Consider the following 21,261-nt stretch of genomic DNA (forward strand, 5'->3'; position numbering starts at 1 on the left):
TTAGGTTGGGTCTTTCGGGAATACTAGTGATGGTCAGATGAAGCCTCATGAGGCATTGAACCACTTGAGCCAATTGGTTCGAGAATTTCTCAAAGCTTCAATGCATGCTTCGGCACAAGACTCCACCTGCTGGTCAAATGTATAATTACAATCAGCTACATCTTAACAACATAATGTGTGATGCATTGAAATGTTGCGTCTATTATGGCCTCATCTCCCTCTCTCTTTAGCCTCACGTCTTGCCGCTCCCAATACCGAGGCCACCCCAGCGTGGCTGCACACTCCACCCGCTCGTCTCACAAACGCATGTTGTATGCCGTGCTCAGAGCACATCGAGCTGCAACACTGCATTATGGCTGGCGAATGGAACGCATTGGATATTTTCTAGCATCTAACATCAAACAACTCTTCTCTTAACCACGGCCACAATCGCTCGCCTGCGACGAGAAGCTAACCAGCCAAATAATAGTCTGAGAACATTGCTCCAAAGTACGGTGTTTGTGTTGATTTAATGTGCATACAAAAGTAAGCATATACTGTACATGTGCAAAGTCATTAATATATGATAAAACAAGGCGGAAACTAGAGAAGGACTTCCCCAATTATCTTCTCCTAATCACACAGGAAAAATCCACTGCCATCTGTGGCCCGTTACTCTTTTGTCATTGGCCATAGGCACATTACAAAAAACAAAACCCATCCATCCATCCTCTTCCGCTTATCTGAGGTCGGGTCGCGGGGGCAGCAGCCTAAGCAGGGAAGCCCAGACTTTCCTCTCCCCAGCCACTTCGTCCAGCTCCTCCCGGGGGATCCCGAGGCGTTCCCAGGCCAGCCGGGAGACATAGTCTTCCCAACGTGTCCTGGGTCTTCCCCGTGGCCTCCTACCGGTTGGACATGCCGTAAACACCTCCCGAGGGAGGCGTTCGGGTGGCATCCTGACCAGATGCCCGAACCACCTCATCTGGCTCCTCTCGATGTGGAGGAGCAGCGGCTTTACTTTGAGCTCCCCCCGGATGGCAGAGCTTCCCACCCTATCTCTAAGGGAGAGCCCCGCCACCCGGCGGAGGAAACTCATTTCGGCCGCCTGTACCCGTGATCTTGTCCTTTCGGTCATAACCCAAAGCTCATGACCATAGGTGAGGATGGGAACGTAGATCGACCGGTAAATTGAGAGCTTTGCCTTCCGGCTCAGCTCCTTCTTCACCACAACGGATCGATACAGCGTCCGCATTACTGAAGACGCCGCACCGATCCGCCTGTCGAAAACAAAACACCTGCAAAAATTTGGAAAATAGCAAAAAGCACAATAAGAAAAAGCCAAAATGTTGACATTAGCCAATAATAACCGACAATAATAACAACACAAAATAAATGTCTGTATGTATTTGGAAGCCAGGTGTATGGCGATTGCTTTCATGTCTGTCATTTTGGCATTCTTTCAGTCTGGGAAGCGCTTAAAAAAATATTCCTATCCTCCACACCAGCAAGAGTGAGAGGGGAGACCCTTTTTTGAGTTCTGTATTGTTGGACCACTGTCATTAAAAGTGTCATTACACTGTAGCTCTGCTCTGTAGTAATTCAAAGTTGGTCAGCCCTCATGGGGCCCTTTTCTGGCCCAAGGCCCCAAACATTAGCCTGCCTTGCATGTTGGTAGGCAATGCCTCTGCCTGTGCATGTTACAAAAGTCAACAAGATATTCTTGAACACTGGTATCACATAGGGCTTGGAAGGTAGTAGTGGGTGTTTGCGTGGGTTAGTTTACAGTGCGGGAATTTGTCAGCCTGCATTGTTCCACAACTATCCTACCCTCCAGTTTTAACCTCTTAAAGCCCAAGCTGTTTGTTTACATGATTTTTTTTATTTCTCTTTGCTATTTGGGCTTATTGGACCCTAATTAGAATAAAAACTAAAAATAATCTTTTTATATGATGTACTTAAGTCCATAAGTAACAAACGTGTACTTCATGTGTAGTAACATGCTAATTTTTATTTTTACACTTTTTTTTCCAAATTCCATTGTATGTTATACTCTTCTGACACCACCAGATAGCAGTATAAGTGTCCATATGTCGGCATAAGACCCCAATTCAGTAGTGTACACAATTTTGGAAATAAGAGCTAAAAGGTGCTGTCCACGCATGTGGCCACTAAGGCCTTTAAAGCATTTTTTCAACTAAATAAACACTACAGTATCGGACTATCATTGGACGATTCTCGAGGCAGTGTTGCATAGATATACTGTGATAGGTAGATGAGACACACCCCATTTTGAGCCTCAGCTGGAGGGGACAAAGTGTCAGGGTATTCAGTGGTTAGACAGCAAGAAAACGGAAACAAGATGAATGTTTGCACATTGTGCAGTATACGGTTGCACATTACTTAGTACGGTTGAAACAAGGTAAATGAGAAAACCTTTTCATTGGTAAGAATTTAAAAAAAGTGGCACCACATACAATAAGTATGCCAGTTGGCATGCTAATACAACACCCTGACATATCCAGTCTTTTATCTTTATCTATGAGTTTTTAGGCGAGACCGGGGGTAAATTTTTTACATTTACATTCCGTAACCTGTATAATAACCAAACTGAAGCAACATTGTTATTGTAAGAGCGAACACTGAGGAACTCTCTTTCTAGCGTAGTAACACATCGGCATATATTACAGTATCTGTTAAGTATTATCCCACATTTAATGTTTTGTTTGTACACAGCTAGCCAACAAAAAAACAAGCATGACGTGTATCATGATCAATATAAAGCAGACCTGGGCATTTTGCGGCCCGCGGGCCACATCCGGCCCTTTGTGCGTCCCTGTCCGGCCCGCGTGAGGCCAATCACAAATAACAAAATACATTTTAAAAAACATCTATGTCGTGCGTGCAATACAACTGTGCTGCTTTTATTTTGAAAAGTGTTATTTATGGACGTATGTCTGTGTGTAACCTGTGAGTGAAGGTGCACAGCGACACGTGATGCCAGCTCACGCTAAAAAAAAGAAAAGTTGATGACGAATGCCGTGTTTTCAACAAGACATGGACTGCCAAGTATTTCTTTAGAGAAATTAAAGGTAAAGCCGTGTGCTTAATTTGTGGTACACAGGTTGCTGTGTTTAAAGAATATAATTTGAATCGCCACTACAAAACGAAGCACGAGGAAAAATACCGGAATCTGTCTGATGGGAGGCTGATGCGTTGATGGTAAAACTGCCAACCCAACAAGGACTTCTTGCCAAATTTCACACCCCCAGAGATGCAGCCGTCAGAACAAGTTTCGTCATTTCTCACAAAATCGCCAGAAAAAGTAAGGCGTTTTCTGACGGAGAGTTTATTAAGGAGTGCTTATTGGACTCTGTTGCGCTGATATGCCCGGAGAAGAGGGGCGCATTTGAGAACATGTCACTCTCCCGATGCACTGTAACGAGGCGGGTTGAGACCATCTCAGACCATTTCACATAGCCTAATATAAATATTTCTGGATTAAGAGTTTAAATAAAACCATCAAAAGCAATCTGCTTTTGTATAAAGATAAGTTAGGTTAAATTAAATTATTATTATTTTTATTTATGAAATTTTTTTACCTTACGGTATATCAAAAATAATATTGAGCAAAATTTAATTGAAATATTGTCGATGTGGCCCTCCAGCAGTGCTCCAGTTGCTCATGCGGCCCCCGGTAAAAATTAATTGCCCACCCCTGATATAAAGTGTGACTCACTCGATGGACAATTGTCTGTGTGGTCCAGCTGGCCGGGGACATTTTTTTCTGGTTTATTTGGGGTACGCACACTATTTATGTCAAAATAGATCGTCTCCAAATTCCACTTGTGCAGCTTCGAGTCTCTTTCACCTTACTGTCGGCTTACGACTGCTCCAACGTTTCATCTTCTTCTTCGTTCTTGCTTCTATTAGCAGCAGTTCATTCAGATTAAAAATGAAAAGGTTGTGAATCCTCATTTGTCCAAAAATAGTCGTCAATGTTGTTTGTTACCAAGTCTGCCATGATTGGTACACACATAAGCGTTTTGTATCCGGAAGTGAAACACAAACTGTGGCTGGATATCGGACGTGCGCTGCTATGGAAACGGAAATAAATGCGCTAAAGAAGTCTGTCCCCGAAATTATTAAAATGACCAAAATACGGTAAATGTTGAAAATATTACATATTATTATGAACGTGTCTAGTACTACATTATTAGACTTGCAGTGTGTATATAAAACGTTGATGGCGGGTTTTGAAGTTGTCTTAGAGGGCTTCGAAGGCCGAGTCCCATTAGCCGCATCTTCCAAGCATTTTTTTATCATCTTTAAAATCCTACTATAAAAAAAGACGTGTGTTCTTGTCTCTCAAAATGTTTGTGAACGATAGGCAAAATTCCCCAAAAGTGCCGTTCCCCTTTTTATTTTTTTATTTTATTTTAAACAACATAAAAAACACAAGATACACTTACCATTAGTGCATCAAACCAAAAAAAACTCCCTCCCCCATCCACACTCATTTACACAAAAGGGGCTGTCTCTTTCCAATATTAAAAACTTCTGGTTCTTACAATATAGAATAATATAGTCTGCAAGGGATACAGTCTTTATAGCACACATGATTGTGTGTGCTGCTGGTCCACTAACATTTTCATTATTTACCATTTTTTATGTAATTGTTTTTATATTGTTTTACTTTCTTTTTTATTCAAGAAGAAGTATTTTTATTTATTTATTTATCTTATTTTATTTTATTTTTAAAAAAAAATAAAAAAAAATAAAAAAAAGAACCTTATCTTCACCAAACCAGGTTGTCAATGAAATCAGATTGTTCAAAAGGGTTCTTAAAACCAGGTCCAGTTCAGATTATGTCCAGATCAGGCTCAGCAACACACACCTTCACCCATGTACACTGAAAACCAGGGAACACAACAGGTTGCATACAATCCAAAAACAAAAATACTGCCGTTCCCCTTTAAACGCTAGCAAAAGTCAGCGAACAATGGATCTAATGGGATTCGCTCTATCCCGCCTATACAGCGCTCTAAGAAACGCCCAAAAACCAACAATGTTTTATTTATACGCTGGAAGTATATATGTAATGTAGTAACAGGCACATTCATAATAACATGTAATATTTATGTATTTTGGTCATTTTAAGTATACGGCGGCACTTTAATTTCATGCATCACAAAGTTCGCTATTTCTTTTAACAACAAATACTACTGATCATGGCAGGTTTCATGAGAGCCAACAACTACTACGTAGGGACAAATGGTCCAGAACCTTATATTTTTGAGGCTGAATATAAGGAAGAGGAGCTCCAAGTTTTAGAAGCTGAGTGATAAGCAGACACAGCTGGAGTGAATCATTAAGCATCATGTAGCGCTAGGGATGTAACGATATCAAAATCTCACGGTACAATATTATTGTGGTATATGTCCCAAAAAAAAAAGACTTAAAAATGTTATAGTGTATAAAATGAAGTGGCAAGAACTTTTAGGATAAAAACTTAATGTAATTGAACACAAACATAACGCTCAAGTGAAGTGTGTTAAAAAACATCTAGTGTAACAAATGTAAAACAATAATGTTCATGTGAGTGTCTTTCAACTTAATAAAGTATTTCTGATTCTGATTCTAACTTCCGATAGTGTCCTCTGTAGTGGGCCTCTTATATCACTTTGGAGAATGCAGATTCTCAAGAAAGTTAGCTGACAATTTAACGTTTAATAATGTAAATACCACACAAATTGATGCTTGGCCTCCTTCGCATCAAATATATTAATTGTGTTCCCCGCAGTGCAGTGTCACTAAACTTTTTTTTCCGTCCGCGCTTCCGCCTGGCGCATTATCTACTTAAAACATGGATAACAAATTCATTTAAACCACGAGTTGTTATTAAATGTTATTAAAAAAAATGTGGGTTAAAACATCACAACTTCTGACTGGACACTCCAGACGAAGGTGGGAACTTGGCCTTGTAGTACATGCAGACCAAAGAGTTTGTGTTTTCGCCAAGGTTTCTTTGTCTTTTAGCAACATAAATTTTATTGAAAACTTCAGGAAATGTCCAAAAACGATCCTTTCTGTCTCTTTTCCGACCTCCCACACACGGACATTGAACACTCGCGCTACGCAGGGAATTTTTAGGGATGTAGTTTTACTTCCAGACCGGCCAATTCAAAAGTACCAGCAAAAAACTAAACAGACCAAGTTTCCATTTTATACCGTCACACGTCACGGTATTAATGTGATGATTTTGATACCGAAATATAGCGTGATTTATAATACTGTTAAACCCCTATGTAGTACTATTGCCCAGTGCTAAAAAATACAGACTGCCAACAAAATACAACAATCACTTACTTAGAGACTTACACTTCCTTTTTATTGTCATTCAAATTTGAACTGTTCAGTACAGATTAGAACGAAATTTCGTTACATTAGCTTATGGTAGTGTAGGATAAAAAAGCAATAAGGTGCATATATAAATAAATAAATAGGTTACTGTACAGATAAATATATTGCACTTTTTCATATGCATCCACGTTTATGGATGTATGTTATATTGCCTTTTTTATTCCAGCGAGTTAATCCATTTTGGGGGGAGTTGAGGGGATAATTTAATTATGATGCGTTCAAGAGTCTTACGGCCTGAGGGAAGAAGCTGTTACAGAACCTGGAGGTTCTGCTTCGGAGGCTGCGGAACCTCTTTTTAGAGTCCAGCAGTGAAAACAGTCCTTGGTGGGGGTGGGAGGAGTCTTTGCAGATTTTCTGAGCCCTGGTCAGGCAGCGGCTTTTTGCGATCTCCTGGATAGGAGGAAGAGGAGTCCTGATGATCTTTTCCGCTGTCCTCACCACTAGGGTTGGGTATCGTTTGAATTCGAACGATTCCAATTCCAATTCTTTGTTTCGGTTCCGATTCCTGACGATTCTCGGTTCCGATTCTTTTAAGAGGCAGTGTCAAAAAAAAGTTTAGGATATTTTAAATGAGCTAGCTAACCTACAGTCTTTCTGAATGAAATAGTCTGACATTCTCCATCAATTGTAATTCTATTAACTTTTTATGAACTTTACTATAAATTCCTCACAGGGCTGTTTTCAACTAGAATATAAATATCAAATCTATTAACTTGAATATAAATATTATAAATTATGAATACATTTTCCCAGGGGTACACTTTCCTCAAGAGAGCTTTATTTTTGAAAACCTCATGAAAACACATTTACACACACAAGTGTATGATGCTGCAGGTACTTAAAAATGTTACCGTGCTCCCACTGATGGGCTAACCTGGTGCAGAAAAGCAAATAAACAATAAGAAACAACTTGCAAAACCCAGTCCAGATTAGCAGCAGGTACAGTATAAAATCAGAGACAGTTCTTGTTTAGGAAAATGACCATATCCGCCTTCTCAGGCAGGATGCGTGAGCGTTCTGGACAGATAGTGTCTCCTGCTGTGGAAAATACACGTTCGCTGGTGTGGAAGAAGCTTGAACGCATAAATAGGAGAAAGCGAGATATGACAGCGAAGGATAAGTCTTTTGTTGGTTCCACCGGACCACCACCATGCAGCAGGGTCGTCAGACATAAGTATCGGTGGAACGTCCTGGTACATCTGCAGCTCTCTCTCCACTCGTTTCTTGATGGACATGGAGCTCTGTTATTTCGCGGTTATTTCATTTTTTTTTGTAAAGTAAAGCCACACTTTCGACCTCCGACGCCCGCTATCCATGCTTGAGCTTGACTGACTCGCTCGGCTATGCTAACACTTCCGGCGGTGGGCGCTTCTTCGTTGGTGTTCAGCGGCTTCTTCTTCCGGTTCGGCGGACATATTTTTTTTCCGGTCGGCGGACTGGTATCGAAAATAGGAATAGAAATTTAAACTTTTGAACGATTCCGGGAGAATCGGAAAGTTAGTCCCGGTTCCAATCGATACTCGATACCCAACCCTACTCACCACTCTCTGGAGAGACTTCCAGTCTGAGGCATTGAAAGCTCCAGTCCAGACAGAGGTTGGTCAGCAGGCTCTCTATAGTGCCTCTGTAGAACGTGGTGAGAATGGGGGGAGGGAGCTGTGCTCTTTTCATCCGACGCAAAAAGTGCATGCGCTGCTGAGCTCCGGTGTGTAGGGACCAGGATATATTGTCAGTTATCTGCACCCCCAGGAACTTGGTGTTGCTTACCATCTCCACCGCTGTGCCGTTGATGAAGAGTGGAGCGTGGCTGGACTGGTGCTTCCTGAAGTCAACGATGATCTCCTTGGTCTTGTCGACATTCAGGACCAGGTTGTTGGGTCTGCACCAGTCAACCAGATGTTTCACCTCTTTCCTGTAGTCCATGTCGTTGTTGTCACGGATGAGGCCCACTACTGTCGTGTCGTCCACATACTTCACAATGTGGTTAGTAGTGGACCTGGCGCAGCAGTCATGGGTCATCAACGTGAACAGCAGCGGACTCAGGACACAGCCCTGGGGGGAGCCGGTGCTCAGGGAGATGGCACTGGAGGTGTTGTTGCCCACTCTCACAGACTGGGGTCTGTCTGTGAGGAAGTCAAGCAGCCAGTTGCATAGGGAGGTACTGAATCCAAGGGGAGCCAGTTTGCTCACCAAGTGCTGTGGGATGATGGTGTTGAATGCTGAGCTGAAGTCCAGAAACACCATCCGCACGTGTGTGTCCTCTCCTTCCAGATGTTCTAAGCTCAGGTGGAGTGCAGAGGAGATGGCGTCCTCTGTGGAGCGGTTAGGGCGATAAGCAAACTGGTATGGGTCGAATGTGGGGGGAAGTCTGGAGACAATATATTCCTATACCAGCCTCTTAAATGATAAATGATAAATGATAAATGGGCTATACTTGTATAGCGCTTTTCTACCTTCAAGGTACTCAAAGCGCTTTGACAGTATTTCCACATTTACCCATTCACACACAAATTCACACACTGATGGCGGGAGCTGCCATGCAAGGCGCTAACCAGCAGCCATCAGAGGCAAAGGGTGAAGTGTCTTGCCCAAGGACACAACGGACGTGACTAGGAAGGTAGAAGGTGGGAAATGAACCCCAGTAACCAGCAACACTCCGATTGCTGGCACAGCCACTCTACCAACTTCGCCACGCCGTCTTGAAGCACTTCATTATGATGGGGGTGAGTGCAACGGGGCGGTAATCATTGAGGGAGGAGATTGTAGGTTTTTTAGGCACTGGAATGATTGTGGCCGTCTTAAAACATGATGGTACCACAGCCTGGGTCATCGAGATGTTGAAGATGTCTGTGAGAACCCCAGCCAGCTGGTCTGCACATCCCTTAAGCATCTTGCCCGTAATGTCATCAGGTCCCTGTGCTTTCCGGGGATTCACTCTCCTCAGGGTTTTCCGGACATCCGCTATGTCCAGGTTGAGCGGCTGCTCATAAGGGCGAGGGATGGGTTTTCTCGCCGGAGTGGTGTTAAGTGCCTCAAACCTCGCAAAGTAGTTGTTAAGGTCATTTAGGAAGCTGATACTGGATGGGGGGCAGCTTTATAGTCCGTGATGACCTGTATGCCCTGCCACATTCGTCTAGTGTTTGTGGGGTTCTCGAAGAAGTCCTGCACTTTCTGACTGTAAGCACGCTTTGCAATCTTAATGGCACAGTTCAGGTTAGCTCTGGCTGTTTTTAATTCTACCATGTCGCCAGACTTAAAAGCCTTGTTCCGAGCCTTCAGCATTGCACGTACCTCACTGTTCATCCAGGGTTTCTCTTTGGCCCGTGTGGGGATGTTCTTGATCACAATGACATCCTCCATGCACTTCTGAATGTATGCGGACGCAGACTCTGCATACTCCTCCCCACATGTGTTATGATTTTCGGTGGCGGCTGCCTTGAACATGTCCTAGTCTGTGGTTTCGAAGCAGTCTTGTAATACTTCCATTGCTCCCTCTGGCCAGGTCCTCACCTGCTTCACTGTAGCTTGCTTCCTGATCAGCAGGGGCTTGTAAGCAGGAATTAGCATCACAGATAGATGGTCTGAGGAGCCGAGGTGGGGGCGTAGTGCAGCTTTATACGCATGTTTAATATTGCTGAACACCATGTCCAGCTTGCTTCCACCCCTGGTTGCAAAATTCACATATTGATGGAAATGAGGGAACACAGTTTTCATGTTAGCTTGATTAAAATCCCCTGCCACGATGAAAACTCCCTCTGGATGAGTAGATTGTAGTTCATTGATGGAGCAGTACAAAGCATTCAAAGCCTCTTTGGTGTTAGCACTGGGAGGAATGTACACTGCTGTGAAGATCATAGCACTGAATTCCCGGGGTAAATAAAATGGCCTGCATTTTATAGTTAATAGTTCTACATCGGGAGAGCAGTGACATGAGACTATCTTCCCATTATTGCACCAGTTGTTATTGATGTATATGCAAACACCACCGCCTCAGGATTTACCAGTGACAGTTCTGCTCCTGTCCGACCGAAACATAGTTAGCCCCTCGATGCTAACTGCCTCGTCCGGAACGGATGGTTTCAGCCACGTTTCTGTGAGAAATATGGTGCAGCAGTCTCTCATCTCGCGTCTTGAATATAAATCCAGCTTAAGGTAGTCCAGTTTGTTCTCCAGAGAGCGGACATTTGAAAGCAGGATGGAAGGAAGCGGCGTTCTGTGAGGATTAGCCTTTTGCTTTGTTGTTAGCCCCGCTCGGCATCCCCGCTTCTGCTTCCGACCACACCGCTTACGTCTCCTCCGTTGACGATCCCCACTGGTACTAGGCTCCGCTGCTTCACAGACCGCTGGATGTAGCCGGCGTAGAATTCCGATGCTACCGAGGAGGTCCAACGTATATCCATCTTTCGGTCCAAAACGGCCCAATCTATGTTACCACAGAGTGTCCACGCTGGAAGCCAGCCATGAAATTCACGGAATTTACAAGTATATTTGCCAAAATGTTCCATTACTACCATGAGCCTCTGAAGCCGCAGCCGAGCAGGTCGCCGCCATCTTGAGATGTACTTACTGTACAATGTCTACTCTTACTGGGATGCCACCTGATTAGATGTTTGTATGTTCTCGTTTAAATGAAAAATTAATCATAATACTCACGCAGATTAAAAAAAACTAGCATCTTTTCGCTTCTTTCTTGAATAGCAAAGTTGACCAACTTCTCGGTTTACGGCCACAACCTTCTACTATACAGGTGAGAGGCATGATTTATAATCTAGAATTAACGTTTACAAAATCAGAGGCGATGCAGCAGATCACCTGCTCAGTATGTCAAAAGCTGCATTAGTGATCACGGCACCGCTTAAAGTGGTTCCTCTGCATTAGCGCTTATAATAACAATATCTCTAATACTTGGTTAATATAAAGGACAGAACATGTAAATGGAGTGTTGTTGGCGGTTTCTAGATGTTTTTAGAGGGCTTTATGGGCGCCATATACCCCAATTAGCTTCATTGTAAGCCACATCAAACTTGCTGGACATTACAAATTAGAATGCTTAAAAAAAACACACGTGTCCTTGTCTCATATAGGGATTGTGAATGATTGGAACAATTAAACAAAGTGCAATTCCCCTTTTATGTTCTTTGTTCAGTTTTGTATCTTTCAATGTTGTGGCTTTGATCACAGATCTAAGCTCTAATAAAAATATATGTTAGACGTTCAAAGGACAGGTGAATGTTGCATTCACAAATTATTTTGTATCTGCAGCAAGATTAAACTGCATGTATCATTAAAAACATGTTTCCAGTCAACTGTAATCATTCTGTGGTCCTGATAGTTATTTGTTTTAAGTTACAGTAGGCTACATGAAAACATTTTTACAGTGTAGGATGTATTAACCACACTTTCTCATTTACATCAGTGCGGCAGAGGAAGTGAAGACCATTGACACTCTAACAGAGGAAATGGAAAGCTCAACACGATCTAAAGGTGAGAACAAATTACAGAATAGATCTGTTTGTATTTAGGTAACACTGAGCCTAAGCTAACTTATATCCAACGATAATATGCAATTTCAGACACAGGGTCAACAGAGAGGGTGACCCAGAAACGAAAGATGCCCAGTCCCTCTCACTCATCCAATGGTCATTCTTCTGCTGACACTTCACCCAGCCCAGTGAAAAAGAAAAAGAAACCAGGTGCTGTTACCAGCAGCAAAGACCAGGTAAAAAACAAGGCATTGTCCCTCATGGAGATATAAACAAGAGGTTTGCTCTATCCTTCCTCCACAAAGCAATGTATTTAAGTCTCTTTGAGATTTCTGACCTGACCCTTGGAACATAGTGCACATACATATACTGTATATGTACTGTACATTAATGTCTGAGACTACATTCAAGACTTGGTAGATGCGATGAATAAATACATATTTACCCTTACATACTATTAATATGTTATGCCTTCAGAGGTTTGGGTCAGTTATGACCAGTGGTTACTACAAGCAAGATGCCTATGTTTCTTTGATGCATCATGTACTATGATCACTCCTGCAGCGCTGCTGCTGTTTTGCTGTTTCAAGATTTCCCCTTTAACCCGGGCAAATGTGGCGGAAACAATTTATAATAGTGTCGAGTTTTCCCTTGAAATCGTGTACACAAACATGACCCGTGCAGTTTCCAAGTTTTAAGACTCCCTAAAAGCACCATTTTCTTGATTTGACCCACACTGGTAGAGCACATCCAAAAGAGAAGTTTTGCCTCGTAGTTCAAAAAAATTGTACCATCTGTACTGAAGTATTACATTTTTGTATGTTAGATAATTATAATGGGTGAATTATTGTCAAAATCGTAAACATGGGACTGCAGTAAATATTTACCCTTGGCTGTAACTCTTTGATCTGTGACTGTTTAATTATTGTTCAGCTTTCTGTATTATTTTTGCTTTAAAACACAAACTGAAATCAAACAATAAGTTTATTATATTTGATTACTAACATACCTTTTTTGCTTCAAACTAAGTTTAAGACACTCAATGTCCAAAACATTGTGTATTCTTTCAAAATTTAATGACATCTAACACGAGAAAAAATATCCTCTTTTACTAAATGTTATTAAAAATCGGTCTGCGAGGTATTATATTTACACAGTGTATGTATGTATGTATATATACAGTGGACATGTTATGTATCAGTTTGCTGTTTCTCAAATAAGTTAAACAATATAACTTTTAATAATGTTTGTTTGCATAATATAAACTTTCTTACCTCAGCCAAAAAGGTTATGTTATCGCCAGGATTTGTTTGTGTGTTTGCTAGCAAAGTAACAAAATCAGTTTTGGATAGATTTTTGATGACATTTTCAGGAAATGTCCAAAAAACAAATCATCTCATCTACTACGAACAATTTACACTTCTTGCTAAAGGCGTTCCACGCTCCCACCATATATATATGGCCTAAAAATATCGAGATATTAATAAAAGGCCATATCGCCCAGCATATGTATATACATATATATACATATATATATATATATATATATATATATATATATATATATATATATATATATATATATATATATATATATATATATATATATATATATATATATATATATATATATATATATATATATATATATATATATATATATCAGGGCTGGGCGATATATATATATGTATATATATATATATATATATATATATATATATATATATATATATATATATATATATATATATATATTAGGGCTGCAACAACTAATCGCTTAAAATCGATAATAAAAATAGTTGGCGATTAATTTAGTCATCGATTCGTTGGATCTATGCTATGCGCATAGGCAATTTTTATATTTTCTAATTTTTTATTTATAAACATTTATTTATAAACTGCAACATGTACAAACAGCTGAGAAACAATAATCAAAATAAGTATGGTGCCAGTATGCTGTTTTTTTTCAATAAAATACTGGAAAGGATAGAAATGTAGTTTGTCTCTTTTATCCGATTATTAATCGATTAATTGAAGTAATAATCGACAAATTAATCGATTGTCAAATTAATCGTTAGTTGCAGCCCTAATATATATATATATATATATATATATATATATATATATATATATATATATATATATATATATTAGGGCTGGGCAATATGGCCTTTTATTAATATCTCAATATTTTTATGCCATGTCACGATACATGATATATATCTCGATATTTTGCCTTAGCCTTGAATTAATACTTGATGCATATAATCACACCAGTATGATGATTCTGTGTCTACATTAAAACATTCTTGTTCATACTGCATTAATATATGCTAATTTTAAACTTTCATGCAGAGATGGAAATCACAACTAAGTCAATTTACCAAAACTGTATTTATTAAACTGTGGCACAAACATTCATGTAATTTCAAAACAGAAAGTGCAAGATTGTCAGAGACATTTTAAAACAAGCTATTAGTGCACTTTTGTGCATGATGTCACTAAGACGATATATTAAAACAACACAAAATTAAAGTGCACTTTTTGTACAGAACGCCACTACAATAGTTTAAAACAAATAAAGTGCACTTTTGTGCATGATGTCACACAAGATATTTCAATAACTGTCAAATAAAAATGAGCTGCATAATAGTAAATCAAATAGTGTATGTCCTTCGCTATGTGGAAAGTTCCTGCGGACGTTATCTCCTTCTGTTGTTGACTATTTTTTCATACGGTGTTGATGTGGAAATGGTGTTGATGTGCAGGTTGCTTCGGCATTTTGTTGGTGTGGCACCAGATGTTGACATGCGGAGTTTCAAGCACTCTTCAATGTCTCGCGGGTGACTTTTCAAATGATACTACAAATTAGTAGTGCTGCTACTTTTTGTAGCAACGCTTTTGCCACATACTTGACATATTACATCTGTTAAACATATTCCTGCTTGAAGCCAAACCACTAACAGACGATGGACCCCGTGCTGTTTTTCTTGGGAATTTATTATTCTTCCTCCATTTGTTACCAGATTCGTACCTTTCTCTCTCTCGTATTACCACTCGCACCGCTCCGCTTGCACCTGCCACAGAAGTTAGCTGCCACAGCTAACTTTACCTACGGTACATTCCTCTCCGCTACCTCTGCTCCACAAGGGCGTATGACGTTGCACGCGCGACAGTATGTGACGTATGTAACAAGGTGCGCTTGTTTTATGTCTCTGTGAGAAGGAGAGACAAGAAAGAGTGAGAAACGCCTGTAGTGTAATGTCCGCAGCTAAAAACAACTGCGTGAGAACGTATACTCGAATACTCACGATATAGTCCATTTCTATATCGCAGAGACAAACCCGCGACATATCGAGTATATTCGATATATCGCCCAGCCCTAATATATATACATACATATATACTGTATATATATATATATATACATACATAGTACATACATATATATATATATGTGTATATATATACACATATACTGTGTATATATATATATATATATATATGTGTACACATATGTGTATATATATATATATATATATATATGTGTACACATATGTGTATATATATATATATACACATATGTGTATGTATATATATACACATATATATACACACACATATATAAGTGTATATGTGTACACATGTGTATATATACACATATATGTGTGTATATATATGTGTACACGTATATGTGTATATATACGCATATATGTGTATATATATGCATATATGTGTATATATATACATATATACATGTATATATGTGTATACGTATATATGTGTGTGTGTGTATATATATATATATACAGTATGTATATTACATACATATATACATTTATATGTATACAGTATGCATGTACATACATATTTATGTATATATGCATATATAATATATATGTATAAATGTGTGTATCAAAAGTATTTTTTTGGTAATGGTATAAAAGTATATTGAATCATACAAAGTGTCTCTCTAATAATTTAGTTACTGAATTTAAAAATGCAGTTAAATAAAACTATTGCCTTCCCATAAAGGACTTGTAAACTGCTTTGCCATGTTGCTTGTGCACATTGCATTGTGGGCTGATGACACCTGAGTGTTGTGGGATTTTCCAGTTTGCATGCAAATACCCTTGAAAAGCTACTGTGGGTTACCACAAGATCTAACCAGACTATACTGCAAAGTAGTGAAAGTGAAGAATAGAGAGACAAGATTATACCACAGGTTCAACCTTAACACAGGAATGATCGTGTGCCACATGTCTTGATTGGACCTTGTCAAAGTTACTTAAGCAAGATTCTAAAACCACAGCTTCCCCAGCGTCAAAGCGCTTTGAGTACCTTAAAAGTGGAAAAGCAAAAAATGGTACAAGCCCATTTACATTCAAACCTGTCGTAATGACTACTTAAGGATCAGTATATGGCCACTATATAGCAGCCATTTTAAATTTGCAGCCATCTTGATTTTTCAGCCAGTACATGTATATGTGTTTTATCTCGTGTGTGCTATCAATGAAACATTCTTGCTTTGCTTTTTTAAAACTAGGCACGACAATAACAATTAGGAGATAAATAACCAGGAAAGCACTCTGAGTGCGCAGACCTCTGCCAGATCCCATCTTCTAATATAGTTAAGAATGCTGAATCTCGACGATCAAAATTAAAAGTAGGCCTGGGTGATATGGACTAAAAATTAAATTTGCGATTTTTACCCTACTTTATAAAGGAACCAATGAACAAAAACTACGTAGATAATTCAAAATACATTTTTCTGAGGTGGGGGGGGGGGGGGTGTATATATTTTCAAGTATTTCATATATATATATATATATATATATATATATATATATATAAATAATCCGTTCATGAATGAGTATATCCGTCCGGCCACCGTGTTCATTGGAGAAGTTTGAACTACAAAATTTGCAGGCAGCATAACCCTTCCCCTTCGAGCTGTCCTGGAAGAATTGAAATGATTTTTTCCAATCATTTTGGAACTTGCAAGCGTATTTCTTCTTCTTACTCGTCGTCGCCATGTCTCTTCTTCGTTCTTCTGCTTTGTTTCTGTTATGTTTTTGGACATTACTACTTGCCGTAGTTTTGAAGCAATGCATGATGGGAATCCGGATGTTGTGTGTCAGTGTATTAACGTGCCGGCTGGAATAAACACACGCTGACAAATAGCTCCGTACCTGCCTACTTTATGGGTTATAGTTAAACCTATGGATAACGGAGACATATATAATAGTCTCCTTTTCAGGTGAGAGAGGACGCTTAAGGCAGTGCCTTCAAGGCACGCCCCCAATATTGTTGTCCGGCTGGAAATCGGGAGAAATTCGGGAGAATGGTTGCCCCGGGAGATTTTCGCGAGGGGCACTGAAATTCGGGAGTCTCCCGGGAAAATCGGAAGGGTTGGCAAGTATGGTTTCAGATGCTGGAATAAATTTGTTGTGCCGCTGCCTTTTTGTAAACAAACTTTTCAGCGTGCAGTCATTTGTCCCACGCATGTTGCCGCACAACTAAACTACTAACAACACTTTTCTTTTCTTTGAAACGAACGTCTCGCTATGTTAGCGCTAGCATTAGCCTTTTTTTGCTGGGTGTGAGAACCTACGCTAAGGAAATAGGGAGGAAGGTAGTAGCTACGGAATATTCTGGCAGCAAAAAGTATGCCGGAAAAAGAGGAGAAATATATTTTTTAAATATTTTGCAACTTATTTATCGGGAAAAAAACGATATTGCACAGACCTAATTAAATCACTTGTACATTTTCCCATTTCTGCCATTTTCTGAAAGTTTAATCAAAATCCATCAATAACTGCTTGAGTTAAGTTGGTAATAGGGGAATAACGATTAATCAATATATCGATTTATATTCCTTAGATTCAACTACATCGATCTGTGCTTGGCAAGTTTGCCTTCTGGATACTAAAAAAAGGAAAACCTTGGATTTAAGAACAGCAAACTTTATATGAAGTTTAACACTTTTAATGATAAAGACATAAAACGTTTTTCAAGTCTGCCTGCCCATCTGTGGCATCATCAAAACAAAAATGGCTTTGTTCGAGAAAAGTCACAACATATGCAAAAGCCACAAGACAATAGCATTATGGGGTAATGTGTGTAGAATTTTCAGGCCAAAAATGTTTTTTTTTCCATTTTATAATAGGGCTGTAACATAACAAAATGTGGAAAAAGTGAAGCGATGTGAATACGTTCCGGATGCATTGTATCTATTCTTCACTGAGACTGAGTCACCAACACATGCAATTATTTTTGTTTGGGCACTCAATTCCGCACAATGATATGACTAATGAAACAGAATGAGACAGACTAGTTTGCAAAGTGCAACAAAAACTGAGGCAAACTTTTGGCAAACATTTTCATCAATTTGATCATAGGAAAAGTGGGGTGTACCAAAACCAAGGAATTTACATGTACAATTAAACATCCCAGTTGTGCAGGACTGAAGGTCTGAGACAAAATAAACCAGAAAATGCTTGGTCTGTTTTGAGAAATTGTATCATGCCTTTTGTTGTGCATCTTGCTTGGCTTTTTTAGACTTTGGCCTGATGTTGACCTCCCCCAATTTTGTGTTTCTTTTGCCTGCATTCCAGTCAGAACTAAGACATGGTCCCTTTTACTATGTGAAGCAGCCAGCACTCACAACAGACCCTGTTGATGTTGTACCGCAGGATGGCAGGAATGACTTCTACTGCTGGCTGTGCCACCGCGAGGGTCAGGTGCTCTGCTGTGAGCTCTGCCCCAGGGTGTACCACGCCAAGTGCTTAAAACTACCAGCCGAGCCAGAAGGCGACTGGTTCTGTCCGGAGTGTGAGGTACTCACCCAGGAATATTCATAGTGTAAGGGTGTCGGAAACCAGGATTCAAATACTTCCTTGTGATTGTTAAGCATAAGCGACTTTGGATTGGACATGATATAACAAAAGCCATGTTTTTCCTTTTTTAGAAAATAACAGTTGCCGAATGTATAGAGACTCAGAGCAAAGCCATGATGATGCTGACAATAGAACAGCTGTCTTATCTACTTAAGTTTGCTCTTCAGAAGATGAAACAACCAGGTGTAAGTATTCTAGTATCACACTCTCTCTGGGGAATTCATGCTAACTAAATGTTTATGTACTACTGAGGCATGAGGCTTCAATACAATATCAAAGTAAAATGTTCCTTTTATCATTTTGAACTACCATGTCTATGCTGTGAGCATGTTTTTCCTGGCACCAAATGCATTGCTGTACGGTCATCGTGCGTATCTTGCTCTTAAGTGATGCAGCATGATACCTTATTACTTTGCATGGTCAAAATAATCTCATGTAACACACATAACATTCCCAATCGTTGTACACTGTAGCGAGCCTATCATGGCTGGGAACCGTGAAAGTAAACATGCAAGCTGGTAGTAAGGATACAGCTGCCCCTCTCACTCTCTTTCAGGATCATCCCCGCTTGCCATCTTGCTCTCCCCATGCAGCTTCCACGCAGAGAAAGACTTTTAATTGGGTAATCAATTACATCACTAACAAGTCCCTGTCTTGATTTCTTCCTTCAATGGTTGTGCTCTTTTTATTTGACTCGGCTTTTAAAATATTTAATAGCGACATGGCCGTAGGGTGCTTGTCCGCAATAGAGGGGAAAGGTAAAGCAGTGAATTTGGTACAAGTTGAGTGTAACCACATCTTCTCTTTTGTTCCATTTTAAAGACCGAGCTCTTCCAGAAACCTGTTTCTCTTGAGCAGCACCCAGATTATTCCGAATACATTTTTCACCCAATGGATCTTTGCACACTTGAAAAGGTAAAGGTTTGTGCATATTCTGTGAAGTAAGTGGGGGTTCATGGGTGGTGAGGCAATGGCTCTTAAGTTCTTGTTTTTTTTTAAACTTTAAAAAGGTAACTGCACTCATTTTTATTTTATTTGTTTTATCTTCCACAATCCCTATGTGAGAAAAAACACACATTTCTTTTTTCTGTGCATAAACAGTAAAAGAAAAACTGCCAGCAAGAGGCGACTAACAATTCAAGTATTTGGGATACCATCTATTCTGCCTATAAAGTCCTCGAAAAAACATCCAACAATGTTTTATACATGCTGTAAGTATGTATATAATGTAGCAACAGGAAAATTCATTATAACATGTAATATCTACAGTATTATGTTAATTTAAGGCATTACCAGAACTTTTTTCCTGGGCGCATTGATTTTTACATAACGCGTAGCAACATTCACTATTTCCGTCACAGCCCGCAACTACCACTAATCATGGCAGAGTTTGTGAGAGTCAATAACGACTGCTTTGGGAGAAGTGATGATCAGAACCTTATGTTTTTTAGCTTAAATATACGGAGGATGAGCTAAAAGTTTTAGAAGCTGTGTGCTAAGCAGATCCAGGTATAGTGAAACCCTAGACCGTCATGTAACTGTAATGCTAAGTGCTAAAAAAGATATATAAAATGCCACCATAACGAAACAGCCATTGACAATGTCCGCTCTTACTGGAATGCGGACTGATGGGATGGTTGTATCCTTCAGCACACAACTTGCGCTCCCTGTTTAGATGATGAAATCAGCACAACCGTCACACACACAAAAATGCTATGATGAAAAGAGCATCTTACTATGTCTTCCAAGCGATGTCTTTGGGTCTAAGTTGAATTTTAAAGTTGACCAACTTCTCAGCTTATGGCCACAACCTTTTAATATACAGGTGCGAGACATGATTTCTCATCAAATATTAACTTTTACCAACTCAAGCGATTCAGCAGCAGCATCTCAGTAGCTAACTAACCTCTCTGTGAGCAAGGAGTTGTTACTAAAAGTGGTTCCTCAGTGTTAGCGCTTACAATAACAATTCAGGTCACAGCATATAAATAGAGCGTTGTTGTCAGTTTCTGGATGTTTTTTGGAGCGCATATATACAGAAATATGACTCCCCATTATCTGTATCGTTAGCCACTTGTTGCTAGCAGTTTTTGATGATTTAAAACACATAGAAAAGAGAGCCTCATTAGCAAAATTCAAAATCAAATACAGTTCCCCTTTAAATGATGATACAATTTTAATACAGGTTGCTCATTAAGAGAATAACAAATAAAATAATGATTTAGTTTTAAAATATACATTTTAGCCTAATTTGAAAAATGTATTATCTATCAAACAATTTGCTTTCTTACTTTTATTGTATAAGAAGTCCATGTGCCTATTATGGATGTACAATTACTAGTAATAATGAAAAAGTTTCAAATAATATAGTGATAACAATAAACTTACAGAATGATGAGAAGCAAGCCAGCTCGCAAATCGCAAGCTAGCTTGTATGCAAGACACAATAACGTCTTTCTCCATTACAAACGACATTCCCC

At 39.5% G+C, this 21,261-nt stretch overlaps 1 protein-coding gene across 9 annotated transcripts in view; it reads left to right on the top strand.

Annotated features, from left to right (window-relative positions):
- The window catches only part of LOC133649923 (MYND-type zinc finger-containing chromatin reader ZMYND8-like), a 61,791-nt gene that overhangs the window by 8,878 nt on the left and 31,652 nt on the right, over window positions 1-21,261 (top strand). For 5 of the 9 annotated variants that reach the window (XR_009826171.1, XM_062046644.1, XM_062046675.1 and 2 more), the window contains exons 2-7: window positions 11,816-11,883; window positions 11,973-12,118; window positions 18,500-18,721; window positions 18,853-18,966; window positions 19,338-19,403; window positions 19,604-19,696. Coding sequence is in view for 8 of the 9 variants with exons in the window: in XM_062046644.1 (XP_061902628.1) it covers window positions 11,816-11,883; window positions 11,973-12,118; window positions 18,500-18,721; window positions 18,853-18,966; window positions 19,338-19,403; window positions 19,604-19,696 (709 nt within the window). In the remaining variant the exon portion in view is untranslated. Of the gene's footprint in view, window positions 1-9,067; window positions 9,123-11,815; window positions 11,884-11,972; window positions 12,119-18,499; window positions 18,722-18,852; window positions 18,967-19,337; window positions 19,404-19,603; window positions 19,697-21,261 lie in introns of those variants that run through there. The other 4 variants (XM_062046657.1, XM_062046663.1, XM_062046661.1 and 1 more) reach the window with 4 other exon arrangements.

The sequence above is a fragment of the Entelurus aequoreus genome, linkage group LG01 (assembly GCF_033978785.1).
Source record: "Entelurus aequoreus isolate RoL-2023_Sb linkage group LG01, RoL_Eaeq_v1.1, whole genome shotgun sequence".
Classification (NCBI taxonomy): Eukaryota; Metazoa; Chordata; class Actinopteri; order Syngnathiformes; family Syngnathidae; genus Entelurus; species Entelurus aequoreus.